This window comes from Lynx canadensis, chromosome C2, assembly GCF_007474595.2.
Source record: "Lynx canadensis isolate LIC74 chromosome C2, mLynCan4.pri.v2, whole genome shotgun sequence".
In the NCBI taxonomy this organism is placed as follows: domain Eukaryota; kingdom Metazoa; phylum Chordata; class Mammalia; order Carnivora; family Felidae; genus Lynx; species Lynx canadensis.
In genome coordinates this window covers 76,688,530-76,703,584 of record NC_044311.2, presented here as the reverse complement: position 1 = coordinate 76,703,584, position 15,055 = coordinate 76,688,530, and the positions used below count along the sequence as shown (strand labels likewise).

At 38.8% G+C, this 15,055-nt stretch overlaps 1 protein-coding gene across 1 annotated transcript in view; it reads right to left on the bottom strand.

The window, feature by feature from the left end:
- The window catches only part of VPS8 (VPS8 subunit of CORVET complex), a 247,992-nt gene that overhangs the window by 63,861 nt on the left and 169,076 nt on the right, over window positions 1–15,055 (bottom strand). The window contains 4 exon segments of the mRNA XM_030328374.1: window positions 8,161–8,201; window positions 8,204–8,242; window positions 8,564–8,645; window positions 13,818–13,920. Of these exon segments, the coding sequence (XP_030184234.1) occupies window positions 8,161–8,201; window positions 8,204–8,242; window positions 8,564–8,645; window positions 13,818–13,920 (265 nt within the window).

Genomic DNA, 15,055 nt, shown 5'->3' with positions numbered 1-15,055 from the left:
ACAAAAAATATGTATTACAGTATCTACCATACTATATACATCCAACACACTAATAAGCTCTAGCACAGAAAAGCTCTGTCATTTGTTTATGACAAGGGTGGTTTGGAGAATAAAAAGGTCTTTAAAAGGTTAAATTCTGGGGAAAGGAAAAAATCTTTATAGGTCATGTCTATATTTGTATCAGTACATTTCACTTTAATATGCATAATTTAAAAGCAAAATCATGAAAATTACCTCATGCTGTGGCAACATATAAATTATAGAATGCAAAAGGGAGCTCAAGGCTTCTAGCACAGCATGTACACAATCCACTAGCTTTTCCAATTATTTCCCAAAGATGTCAGTTAGATTCTTTAGCAATGAATAACTACTGAGGTTTCTCTTCAACTCATTTTTTAAAAAGTTTTTTGGCAAAAGACGTGATGACCACTTTCCCCCATCTTGCTTTTTCTGGAACCTACTGTAGCATGTATGTGGTTTGTTTTATAATTAAAATCGTTACTAATCAAGCATTACTTTAAAATATGAATAATGCCCTCAGCAGGTTAGCATATAAATCATTTGTTTGCTTTAATTTCCTCAGTAAGACAGTCATAAACAGCTTCTCAGAACACAAGAATTACTTTTTGCCATAGAGTAAAGATCAATAAAACCAAGTGGGAAGACAGAATATATGTAACATAAACCATGTTCCCTTAAAAACACTAACTTACCATCTAATGTTCATGGAAGAAGCCTGCACAATTCAGGTGCCAGGCATCAGTTTGAATAAACATTTAGAGGTCAAGAAGATCTTTGAGAACCTCTTATCATGAGAACATCTCCTCTGGAAAAACTAATTATGTGAACAACTGCTCGTCTAAATAACTGTCACTCCCTCTCTTCTCTCCAAGGGGCCTGATAAAGGGAGGTGGATCTGAAGTACACCAGGGCTGGAGTGGGCTGGTGTTAGGTATGGGAGGCCTAAAATTTGGAGTTCAGTTAATGTTCTAGCTATGCCCACCTAACAAGTGAGTAAACTAAGGAAAGTTAGTTAATGTGAGTAGCACATTCCTATTGAGAAACATGGGGATATCACTACTTCCCCAGCTTAGTGTATACAGAGATCAAAAGAGATAAAGAACACAAAAGTGCTTCATAAACTGCTTAGAACTACCCCAAAACATGAGGTGATTGAGCCAACTAATATTTGTTGAGTATGGACTATGAACATCGGAAATGTTCTAGAAAATATTCTACTGGAGAAAACTTACAGTGCATTAAAAACTGGGGCAGACAAAAAAATGGTAAGGGACAAGATTTCAAAAAAAACCAAAAACGGGGATGTCTGGGTGGCTCAATCAGTTAAGTTTCCAACTTTGGCTAAGGTCATGATCTCAGGATTCGTGAGTTCCAGCCCCGCATCGGTCTCTGTGCTGATAGCTCAGAGCGTGGAGCCTGCTTCAGATTCTGTGTCTCCCTCTCTCTTTGCCCCTTCCCTGTTCATGCTCTGTGTCTCTCAAAAATAAACAAACATTAGAAACAAAAAATGCCCCAAATCCTGAGAACATAAAAATTCCGGTTAGAGTTCTTGATAACTTAGATGTAAAGGATCAATGCCTTGAAAGACACTATCTACCAAAACTCATACAAGGGGAAATAGATAAACAAGGCCTGTGTCTCTTAACCAAACTGAATCCTTAATTAAGAACATTTCAAAACAGAAGGCACCAGGCCCACATGGTTTTTCATTGGTTTATTCTACCAAATATTTAAGAAGAAATTATATCAATATTCTACAATGTTTCAGAAAACAGAAGAAAACATTTTCTACTTATTTGATGAGGCCAGCATTACCCAGACAAAACCAGACAATCTCTATCAAAATGCTAGCAAGTTATTTATGTATAGAGACAAAATTATTCTATAGTTTATATGGGAAAGGCAAAAAAACCCAAAATAGCTAACACAATACTGAAGAAGGACAAGATCAGAGGACTGACACTACCTGACTTTCGGATTTACTACGAAGCTACAATAATCAAGACAATGTCACACTGGCAAATGACTAAACAAATAGATCACTGGAAAAGAATAGAGGACTCTGAAATCATGCCCCATAAATACAGTCAACTGACCAAAGGCTATTCAGTGAAGAAATGGACAGTCATTTCAACAAGTGGTGCTGGAAGAACTGGACATCCACATGGAGAAAAAGAACTCCAGACACTGATCTTCTATCGTTCACAAAAATTAACTCAAAATGGATCATAGACCTAAAATGTAAATGCCGAACTTTATAACTTCTAGAACATGGAGAAACAAATCTAGGTGATCCTGGGTTTGAGGATGAGTTTTTAGATACAACACTAAAAGCACAATCCATTAGGGTGCCTGGGTTGCTCAGCTGGTTAGGCATCCAACTCTTGATTTAGGCTCTAGTCACAATCTCATGGTTCGTGAGGCTGAGCCCTGCATTGGGCTCTGCGCTGTGCGGAGCCTGTTTAGGATTCTCTCTCTGCCCCTTCCCTGCTCGTGTGCACACATGTGCATGCTCTCTCTCTCAAAATAAACATTAAAAAATAAATAAATAAAAGCACAATCCATGAAAAAAAACCCTGAAAAGTTGGACCTCATTAAAATTAAAAAACTTCTGGGGCGCCTGGGTGGCTCAGTCGGTTGAGTGTCCAGCTTCGGCCCAGATCATGATCTCACAGTTCGTGAGTTCAAGCCCCATATCGGGCTCTGTGCTGACAGCTCGGAGCCTGGAGCCTGCTTCAGATTCTGTGTCTCCCTCTCTCTCTCTGCCCCTCCCCAGCTTGCGATCTGTCTCTGTCTCTCTCAAAAATAAATAAACATTAAAAAAATTTATCAATCAATCAATCAAATTAAAAAAATGCTTCATGAAAAGATCTGTTGAGAGCATGAAAAGACAAGCTACCAACTGGGAGAAACAAGGGCAAAACATATCTGACAAAACACTTGTATAAAAAATATACAAAGAACTCTTAAAACTCAACAATAAAAAGAACCTCCAAACCCGACTAAAAAGCGGGCCAAAGATCTGAACAGACACCTTACCAATGGGGTCACAGATGGCAAATGAGCAACATGAAAAGGTGTTCAATGTCACAGTTCATTAGGGAACTGCACATTAAAACAACGAGAGACCACTACACATCTATTAGAATGATTAAAATCCAAAACACTGGATTTATGGACACTTGCTTTATAGCCTAGAGTATGGTCTTGGTAGATATTGCATGTACAGCTTGAGAAGAATGTGTTGTAATTGATATGTAAATGTCAACTAGGTCAAAGCAGTTAAAATTGTTCAGCAGAAAGGTGTTGTCATCTTTATTTTGGTCCTCTGCCTTTTTTCTCTGGCTGCTTTTAAGCTTCTCTGTTAATCTCTGATTTTGAGCAATCGTGATGCGCCTGGTAGTTTTCCTCATACTGCTCGGGTTTGGGGTTATGGATCTGTGTGCTAACAGTTCTCCATAAATCTGGAAAATATGCAGCAGTATTTCTTCAAGTAGTTTTCTGTTCTGACTCCCTGTTTTCAGGATTCCATTTTATTTTGGGGCTGTTTGAAATTGTCCCACAGCTGATAACTCTGGTTCATTTTTTTTTTCCAATTCATTCTACTTGGTTTTATTTTGGATTGTCTATATTGTTATGTCTTCAAATTCACTTATCTTTTTTCTGTTTTGGTGTCCTTGTCTGCTAATTCTAACATCCAATGTCATTTCTGGGTTTCATTTTCCAACTTTTTGCACACCTTGTAATTTTGGATCAGTGTCATATGCTATTGGGACCTAGATATTTTTTTATTCCTAAAAGCATTTTTAACCTTTGTTCTGGGATGCAATTAAATTACTCGGAAAGTTTGATCCTTTCAGGTCTTGCTTTTAAGATTTGCAAGGCATGGCTGGAACTATGTATAGTTTAGGGCTGTTTCCTACTACTGAGTACTTCTGAGTACTTTACCCAATGTTCGGTGAATTATGAGGTCTTCTTCCTTCTAGTCTTGTTGGTCTTGTGTGAGTACAAGTATAATTCCCTCTGATCCTTTCATGTGTTTCTTTCCCTGGCCTCCCTAGTTTCCTGAGATTGCGTACGTTTTGAGGAGGGCCTATGGTCTATCTCCAGAGTTCTTTTGCCTGGTACTTGCCTGAAAACTCTGGGCATCTTGGACTCCTGACTCCCAGCACCATCTCCTCAAAGCAATGAATATACTGGAAACTGGCTGTGATACCCCTTCCTGCACTATTGCCTAGAAAGTCTCTCAAGACATTAAGCTGGGGCAAACACAGGGCTTACTCTGTTTCCTGTCCCTGAGGTATCACTGACCTTCATTGCCTGATACTCAGTGGTTTTTTAAAACTATTTCATATACTTTGTCCATTTTTGGGTTGTTTCCGGCAAAGGAGATAATTGGGCCTCTGTTACTCCATCTTGGCCAGAAGTGGAATTCTTCCAACCTTGACCTTTTATCCACTCTAAAAATATTAAGTACCGGGGCACCTGGGTGGTGCAGTCGGTTAAGCGTCTGACTTCAGCCAGGTCACGATCTCGCGGTCCGTGAGTTCGAGCCCCGCATTGGGCTCTGGGCTGATAGCTCAGAGCCTGGAGCCTGTTTCCGATTCTGTGTCTCCCTCTCTCTCTGCCCCTCCCCCGTTCATGCTCTGTCTCTCTCTGTCCCAAAAATAAATAAACGTTGAAAAAAAAAAATATTAAGTACCTACTGTATGCCAGGTGCCTCTGAGCTAGGTGATGGTGACAGAGTACTAGCAAAGTACAGTCTTATTCCCAAGCCCTTCTGTTCTAATGGTAAATAAAAATCAGTAAATAGGGGCGCCTGACTGGCTTAGTCGGTTAGGATTCCAACTCTTGATATTGGCTCAGATCATGAATTCACTGTCATAAGAGTGAGCCCCCCCATCAGGCTCTGTGCTGAGTGTGGAGCCTACTTGGGATTCTCTCTCTCCCTCTCTCTCTGCCCCTCCCCTGCTCTCTCTCTCTCTCAAAATAAATAAACAAACTTAAAAAAATCGGTAAATAGACCTGATTCTTAGATGTTCTGTAACTCAATCTTGGCCTTCTGCTTTCTTTGCTAATCACTTCCTCCTAAAGTTCACTTAGTTTCAAGTATGAACTACTACTTCTGTGTTGATGACTTCCAAGTCTATGTCTCCACTTTTATCTTTTTCTATAAACTCCAGTCTGTATTCTCCCATGGCTCATTGTTAGTCATCACACTAACAAGTTCTTCTTAAATTTCCCTACCTCTAACATCAAAAAGTCAAGTGGATTCTACTAATTTCCAAATTCATCTTCTCTTAGCCATTCTATGCAACTCAATTAACAAACTTTGAGTACCTAATACATTCTAGGTATTTCTATGCCTTCAGTCTTGATCCCTTCCAATTTATCCTATATAACATACAGGGTGAATGATCTTTCTAAAGAGAAACCTCATTCCATCATTCCTCTGCTTAAAATCCTTTGATGAGAATCTACAAATTTTAAAATTAAATCCAAAGTCCAACCTTATGGTTCACAAAGCAATTAAAGGCACAATCCCTGCAAGTCTCAAATTTCAGCTCCGTGACTCACCTTTATTCTTGTCTTATGTTCCAAGCATACTTAAACATTTGCAACTCCCCCAAATGTACCATGTTTTACCTCACATTCTTTGTATATATAGTTCACTCCGCTTAGAATAGTGCTATCTCCTTTTTTCCCCCTGATTCCTTTAGGCTATTTAAGATTCAGTTCAGACATCTCCTCCTCCAGGAAATCTTCTCAAATTACCCAATCTGTTTCAGAGATAAACTTTCTTTCTTTCTTTTTTTTTTTTAAGTTTATTTATTTTGAGAGAGAGTGAGCATGGGAGGGGCAGAGAGAGAGGGAGGGAAGGAGGGAGGGAGGGAGGGAGGGAGGGAGAGAGAGAGAATCCCAAGCAGGCTCCACACTGGCAGCACAGAGCTCAATGTGGGACTCTAACTCATGAACTGTTGAGATCATGACCTGAGCTGAAACCAGGAGTTGGCTGCTCAACCGACTGAGTGACCCGGCGCCCCCAGAGATGTACTTTCATTGGTACTCCTCTGCTAAAGTTATGTAGAAACTCAACTCATTCTAATTTATTCAAAAAAACAAAACTATTATGAAGCTACTCGGCTCTTCTAGGTCAGGAGCTAAGCCTTTCATCTACACAGGAAATGACCAAACAGGGAAACATATAATAAACGAATAATTAATTAAACTCCTCAAAAGACCAGGCAGTGAAACAACTGAAAAGCTTATATGACATAATAGGAAAGAGAATAAATTAGGAGGTGAGAGACTTCAGTGGTAGCCTGGGTTTTGCCACTAACGGCGGGCCACGTACTAACTTTTCCATACTTTAGTTTCTTCCTTCATCAAGAAATTTCTGTAGTAGCCCTCTCTACCTCAAGAGGTTGTTGTGAGTTTCAAAGGAGATACTATTTGTGAAAACACCTTGAAAAAATAAAAATCTCCATACAAATATAAGGTAGAGTTACTATTACAGTAATCACAGCATGCAAACAAGGAGAACAAACTGAGGTTTGATGGGGGGTGGCAGGGAGGGGAGGGTGCGTGAGGGGTATTGAGGAGGGCACCTTTTGGGATGAGCACTGGGTATTGCATGGAAACCAATCTGACAATAAATTTCATATTAAAAAAAAAACTGCAACAAATTAAAAAAAAACCTGCAACAAATTTAAAAGGAAAAAAAATAAAAAATAAAATAAAAAATAGCATACACTCCTATTAATGGGAGTAGAAGGTGGCAGGTACTTTTTCTATTACTGGAGGTAGAAATATGATAAGAACGCAGTTAAAATGAATGCCAAAAAAAAAAAAAAAAAATGAAATGACTGCCAATATAGCTCAAAATAAAGGGAAGGTTTTCTAATATCAAAAGCCTTCAAAGTCAGGAAGCTTGAAAAACAAAATTTTTAAAATCACCAAGAGAAAAATTGATTTTTATTTATTATAATTCATGTATCATCAAGTGTGGTTACAGCTCAACATAAAGCAAAATGCATACACTGAGAGAGGAGCCACTTTTGGCTTTAAGATTTCATTTTTTCTGATTTACTTGGTAAAGTATTCCTGCCTTACGAAAATATTACTTTATATATGACTAAAAAACATTATGACTAAGTATTCCAAAATGGATATAGAGAAGCAGTCTATATCAAAGACTTATCCAACACATTGATAAGGACCGAATGAGATAACGCATTTAAAGATACATAGCTGTGATGAGAGACTACAGACGCAGCAGTCTGTATCCACAGAGGCCCAGACACTTAATACCAGATTGAAGTAGAGCTTGGCGAGCCTTAAAAGAGAGCTGACAGGGACTTCTTTATGGGAGAAAAATCATCCTGAAAATTAGAAAGACCAATGGTATCACAGTGCTGTTGGATTTTTTCTTTCTCTTTTTCTTTTTCTTGGTGTGTCTCATGCTGCATAAGATGAAAGAAGACAAAATGGATTCCAAGGATAATTCCCACTGTTTCCCCCAAAAATGTTCACAAGGTTTTTTCACACAAAATATATCATAGGGTATTTTAGCGTTCTTTTGATGATGCTGGGAGTGTCAGCCCTTTTTGCTGAGGAAAACAGGGTAAAATAATGTTTCCTACAAAGGCTTTGGACAACAAAGTCGGCTAGAATCTAGAACAGGGGATGAAATCTTTGAACATAACAACATTTTTTATGATTAGCTAGAAAATTTAAGTTACAACCAATAATTAGGAAATGCTGATATTAACTTCATTTGTAAGTTAATCTTTTTTTTTTATCTAAAAAGCATATTTAGCTGGAAAATACATGGTGATTCTCTCCCAGTATAGCATATGAATAGGAAGCTTGTACTCTGAATCCCAAGATAACAGTGAACATCTGAAGCTGCACACCCTAACTGAAGCTCATGGGTGTGGTGCCAGCAAACCTAGCCTCCTGGAGCACCAGGAAAGGGTTCAAGGACGTCTGTCCTAAGTTAGATATTTAGCAAGCCAAAAATCAGCTGCATTTCTCTAGAGACCCATGTAAACATTAGCTTCATTGTGCCTGTTATTTAAACATAACTAAATATTCATTGAGTTGATCAACCTGAAGTCCCGCCCCCCTTTAACTCACCTGTAAGATTCTTTGCAAGATGGATGGAAGGGCAATAAAGCTGCCATGCTGTTTAGAACTTGCATGGTCAGAGATCTCAGAGCTGTTACAGTAACAAAATGTTAACATTAAGGTTAGTTTAAAATAAGAGGTTTTGGTTTTCCCTATAAGTTAGTGAAAATAGTGGATTTACCTAGCTTCCTAGAAACTTAGCTAACCGGGGCCAGCTGGATATTTTAAAGTTACTGTTGATAAGTAACAAAGCTACTATTATTCAAGACAAATGACAGAATTGGTGCCATAGAAAAAACTGAATATAAAAGGGGAGATTAACACTACACTATGATTTCATTAAGAAAAACAGTAATGATAATTTTTAGCAGATAATAATTGGCGATGGTGTAGGTGGACTCGATAAACCTACCTTCAGGGTGTAGATGAGGTGCAGCTGAACCAGACAGCTTCTGAGGGGCCATCATTGCCTCCAATAATGGAAACCAGAGTGCCTATAATGTCAGAGGAAACCACAGCGCTCTGTTATTTTTAAGATTAGCATCAGCATAGTGTTTCACAGGTTGAAATGTGCCTCTGACATACATTTGTTTGCAAAAAAAAAATTTTTTTTTTAAAGAAAAGATGGAACACTTGACTGGGAAGAGAAAAGACAGTAAGAAACAATGACCATAGCTCAAACAGATGTCTTTACCATGCACCCTGGGAAAATAAAGAAACTGAAGTCAGTAAGTCTAGACCTTGGAACTATAATCTCCTGTGTCTCGGGAGAAGGTAGGTTCAAAGCAGACACGGCAGAGCCTCCAGTCTGGTTCTTGTATACTATGCTATAAAACCATCACTGACCAAGTCTAAATAACCCCATGTACTGCAGGAGAGAACAGAGAACAGCCCCCTCCACTACCTCATCTCCACCCCCTCCCCCATTTCTCTTTAGCGATGTCAAGCAAGATCAATCAATGAAGGTTATCCAAAATTTGTTCCCACTCTCAAGCATTATTTTGTATTTCCTTAGTCATCACAGACCAAGAAGTAGAAGTTAACATTATTTCAATTAACATTTCCAACCACATCAGTAGATAGATCATCATTTATTCCTATTATGTTGGGTGCTCTATTAAATGATTTGCACAAATTTTTTCATTTCAATCTTGTAACAGCCTTACACCGTAAGCATGACCTTCACTTGAGATAAGAACTGAAATTTAGAAAAGTAATTTGCCAAAGATCACACCGGCAGTAAACTGGTGCTGTGACTCCAAAATCTGTGTTTTCCTAAGCCTTGGGAAAAATCTTTATCATCAAAAATCAAACTAATACATTTCAAAACTTCGACTACGGTTTCTTGTTGGATAATCATTTACAAAAGCTTTATTTAACTCTATGTCTTGGGAGGAACCTATTCCTGCAAACATCTGGGAATCATGAAGAAATGTCAGAGCAGAACAAGAATGGTTTTAGGAAGCTCTGTAAATACAGAAGGGAAATGTGTCGCCCATTACCTGACACTGTACAAGTCCTATGGCAGTGGAGATATGGGAGCCCCTTAAGGCAAAGTAGACTTTCCCACTGGGTGACCTCCCAACTGAAGAGCTCTATTGAAGAGCTAAGATTTTATACTGATGACTTTTCATGCATTCCAGTTCTTAAGACACTGGTTTTAACTTGGTTTTTATTTTATGGAAATTTTAATTTATTTTATCTAGTACTCATGAACTTTTAATCTTGTATTTTATTCTGAGATAGCTTTACTTAGCTTACCTTTTAGTTGCCTATTTTAGCTTGTTTTTATAACCACATCATTTATTTCTGTGTATTTTAATTGTGTAATTTAATTGTATATGGCAAAATTTTTACCTTGTTTTTTATATTTATTATGTTTATAAATTTGGTTTTTAAATTTTCTTATTTAATCCAGACAATTTAGAAGAAATACCTTTGTAAAGATTAGTTGTTTAATGAGTATAAATGGCAGCCTGGGGGGAAGCATGGTTGTAAGAGGTAATAGCCATGAAATGTGTTCACACCCTACTTCCAGGAGTTATTCTTCTTTAACTAAATCTCCACATGAACCATCCCCTGAAAGCAACACAACTAAACTTGAATTCCTTTGTTATGTTATGTAATAAACAGCTTTCTTCTTAGGGAATTATATGCACAACAAAGCCAGATTCTTTATTATATGTGTATCAGGAAAGCCTTGTCAACAGATAAACAAAGGTAGGACAGGTAGAGATTCAACTTGAGAAAGGACAAACAGCCCAACTTCCTGCAGTCTGGCTTTTACGTAAATACTCGTAACATTAAATCTTGTGATGACAACTTTTAGAAAAAGATACTACAAACAGTTCATCATTAAACTTTCGAGTACTTCAAATTTTCTAGTTAGTTTAGTGTCTGTGGCAACAGCTTTTGCTCTCTCTCTCCAAAACAAAACAAAAACAAAGCAAAGAGAATCAAGGCAAACAACGATGAAAATCCCCCAAACTCAATGTTTTGGTATCACACAAAATCAGTCTAGCATTTTTCAGACAATAAAGTAAGAAATTAACATTCAAATATTTTTGTTGTTGTCATAAAACTTGTTCAGAAATGAAGCAGAAACCAGTTGTTAGAGAGTGGGGTCACAAAGAGAGTAGTGAGCATGTGTGTCCGCATGCGTGCGCGCGCACGCGTGCGTGTGTGTGTGTGTGTGTGTGTGTGTGTAAGACAAGGATAGACAGACTTTTCTTACAGGCAGCCAGTGAATGGTATAATAATAGTCTTATAGAATGAAAATTTCAAAGGATAGGAAGAAGTCTAACATCTAATACCTTTATTAAAACAAATTCCAACTCAGACAAAAAAAAAAAAAAAAGAATAAATTTTCCTTTTGCCACATCAAAGGAAGCATTGTTCCCGTCTGATTAAGAGATACGGAGTTCAAATACAGTCAGAATAATCCCTAGAGTTCTGGAGGCATGGATTTTTATAACTAATTCTACCATTAATGCATGTGAATCTGGACATATTTTCAGCTTATGTGAACCTAAACAGCCTTACTTAAAAGACATAATCATCGTTTTTTGCTTAAACTGTCCACGAGAAGTTGCAAGAGTCTCAAATAAGATATACTGGAGAGGAGATGGGAGGGTTGAAAAGTGAAAAAGACTTAGAATTAAGTATATATGAACACAGCTTTAAGAATTCTACCTATTATGTTCTCTACCAAAATATAACCATGTCCAAATACAGCCAGCTAACCAAAAGATAAATGAAAATAAAAACTGTAGGAATGGAAAAATCATGGCAAAAAGGACTGGTGTAAAGCTTATCATCCATTTAAAAAAGGTCGAACAATTTGTGGGAATTTTGGATACCAGAAAAGAATGTGTTACTAGCCTTAATGAGGTAAAAATAACATAACCTATTAAAAGTAAGAGGGTATGGAGAAGAGAGGTTGGAGCAAACATGAGTTCGTACAAATTTCCTTACTGGCTTCGCATCACAGATATTATAAAAACTGAAATGTAATTATAAACATAGTAATTCCATCTATTGCAGTCATTCAGATTTTTTTTAAACTTAGTGATATTTATTAAGAGAGTATGGTGCAGAAATATTGTTTGAAATTCAGAAAGTCCTCAGTTTACCTAGCTTCCTAAATGAGTTGGACACTATATTATTTATAAAAGCAAGTATTACGTGATCCAGTTTTTCTAAAATCATGTTAACCTAGGCAGATAAAAAAATATCTAGACTGATGGTCACCAAATGATAATGATGGTTATTTCTGGGTGATAGGATTTTATAGGGTAATTTTTTTGTCAAAGTTTATTTATTTATTTTGAGAGAATGAGAGCAGGAACAAAGGAGAGGAGTGGGAGGGCAGAGACAAGGAGAGAAAGAGAATCCCAAGCACACTCAGCACTATCAGCACAGAGGCTGACACAGGGCTCGAACCCACGAACCGTGAGATCATGACCAGAGCCCAAACCAAGAGTCAGACACTGAACCAATGGAGCCACTGAGGTACCCTTATAGGGTAATTAAAAAAAAAAAAAAAAAACAAAACATTCTTCTATGTAACTTTCTGGATTGCAGGATTTTTAAAATGATAACTACTGGGGCTCCTGGGTTGGCTCAGTTGGTGTGAGTGTCCAATTGCTGTTTTGGCTCAGGTCATGATCTCAGTTTGTGAGTTCGAGCTCACACTGGGCTCTATGTTGACAGTGTGGAACCTGCTCGAATCTCTCTCTCCTGTCTCTCTGTCTCTCCCCTGCTTGCACACAAGCACTCTCTCTTGCTCTCTCTCAAATAAATAACCCTAAAAAAAAAAATGATGAATATGTAATCATATCACATAAAAAATTTTTTAATAAAGAAACAAAAATCACATCTAGTATGTAAATGTGTTTGCTGTACACATTTGTCTTCTAAAAGGTTTTCAAAATTTATGGCCTAATTAAAAAAATTCCTCACCAAAAATGTAAAGCAGAAATTTACCCAACTGGTAAGAACAGAAAACCAAAATAAGTTTATTACTTTCATGTAACATGTATGGCTAAACATACATAAAAAAATTTCTCCTACTCCCATTCGGAAAGCCAGTAAGAGAAAGGGGCTAGGTGGTGTCAAGACAGAAGCTGCAGCCTGTAGAGGCAGGCACAGAGGATCACGATGCCGTATCACACTGTTAACTTAACTTCCTTTTTAAATTTACTTTAATGTTTTTATTTATTTTTGAGACAGAGAGAGACAGAGCATGAGCAGGGGAGGGCAGAGCGGAGGGGAAGCACAGAATCTGAAGCAGGCTCCATGCTCTGAGCTGTCAGCCCAGGGCCCAAGTTGGGGCTCCAACTCCCAGACTGTAGATCATGACCTGAGCCGAAGTCGGACGCTTAACCGACTTGAGCCACCCATGCGCCCCAACACGTGTCACTTAACTTCTTAAAACTGAAGCAGAATTTGGCTGTCAAGTCACATCTCGCCCCCTTCGTTTCTGCTTCGCTGCTCTAACTCCCACCTGCACCAGGTGCTCAACTCTACCTCCTTCCGTTTGTGCTCTTCCTTGTGGCAGTCTGAATCTGTTACAGCAATGGTTCCAGTCTTGGCTATACAGTGCAATCATGTGGGAAGCTTTAAAACACCCTGACAACTGGGTCCCAATCCAGAGACTTTAATTTACTTGATCTGGGGTGCAGCCTCAGTGCTGGGATTTTTCAAAGCTCCCCAAGTCACTGTAATGTGCAGCCAAGGCTGAGAAACCATATCGCAGCCTTCTCTGACCTTTTCCAGCTCTGTGTCCCTGGAGGGGTTCCCTCCAGTTCCTCATGCTCACTTTCCTCCACAGGGGATAGAAGAGATGATAAATGAGGACACGTCCAACAGTATCACTACACAGATACACAAAATCTCAGTCCAAAGAGAACAAGGACAATCTCGTATTCATGCACCTAAATTCTGCAGCACAGCCAGATCTAGAAATATAAAGCTTTTTGTGAGAACAAAGAGGACAGACACTCCTCATAATAACTTTAGGAGGCTTATACTCCTGGGAGCACTAACAGTGATTAAAATCCAGCTGAATTAACTCAGGTGGCTCAGAGGGCAGGGAAAAGAGAATTAATTCTGGGTTTCAGACCAAAACAGACTTTTTAAATATGACTAAGTAGTCATTCTCCTACCTCTCTTTGCTGCTGGTTCAAATTATGTGAATTCCTCTGGCAAAGGGCAATTGTCTCTACCATGGTATCTTCAACATCCTTCAATGAAAGGTCCTCTTGGCCTCTAGATTCAGAAAAATTGTTAACAATACTTAAGGATACATTACTGATAATCTCAGAGCTTCTGGAAAAAATTAAACTATTTTTTCTTTGCAGAGCCCTAGTTTTCCATTATATAATTCTTATATAATGCCATTCTTCCATAAGAATGATACCAAGGCTTAGATTAAAAAACAGACAATTTAGCGTAAGAGGAGTTTTCTTTTTTTTTTTTTTTTTTTAATTTTTTTTCAACGTTTATTTATTTTTGGGACAGAGAGAGACAGAGCACGAACGGGGGAGGGGCAGAGAGAGAGGGAGACACAGAATCGGAAACAGGCTCCAGGCTCTGAGCCATCAGCCCAGAGCCCGACGCGGGGCTCGAACTCACGGACCGCGAGATCGTGACCTGGCTGAAGTCGGACGCTTAACCGACTGCGCCACCCAGGCGCCCCAGAGGAGTTTTCCATGTAAACGTCTGATATTCACAGCACATATAAGCACATCATACTTAACATTTTAATAGTGTTGTGGCTATGTTAGAGTCCCAATGCCTCTGTTTGTGGGTTAGTGGAACGGTTACTTCTCACCTTCTTGCCCTACAGTTTTCTTTTTCCATTTGTTTGTTTGTTTATTCTTCGTCTGAGAGAGAGAGCATGTTGTGTGAGCGGGGAGAGGGTTATTGTGATGGAGAAAGAGAATCCCAAGCAGGCTCTGTGCTGGTGGCATTGGACATGCCAACTGGGGCTCGAACCACTAACCAGAGATCATGACCTGAGCAGAAGTCAAGAGTCTGACGCTTGACCGCTGAGCCATCAGGCGCCCCTTCATTTCTTAAGGTAGGTGTTTAATATCTTAGGCCCTTTCCTTTTCATTTTTCAATAATTCCTCCCCTCCTATGGTTGAGACTCTTAGGTCCTTGCTAATAAATAAGTTTATTTATTCATTTTGAAAGAGAGAGAGAGAGAGAGAGCGCATGCATGCATGAGCAAAGGAGGGGCAAAGAGGAGAGGGAGAGAGAGGGGAGAGAGAGAATCCTAAGAGGCTCTGCACTGATGTGCAGAGCCCCAAACGGGGCTCGAACTCACAAACTTGAGATCATGACTTGAGCCGAAATCAAGAGTCAACGCTTAACTGACTGAGCCACCTAGATGCCCCAC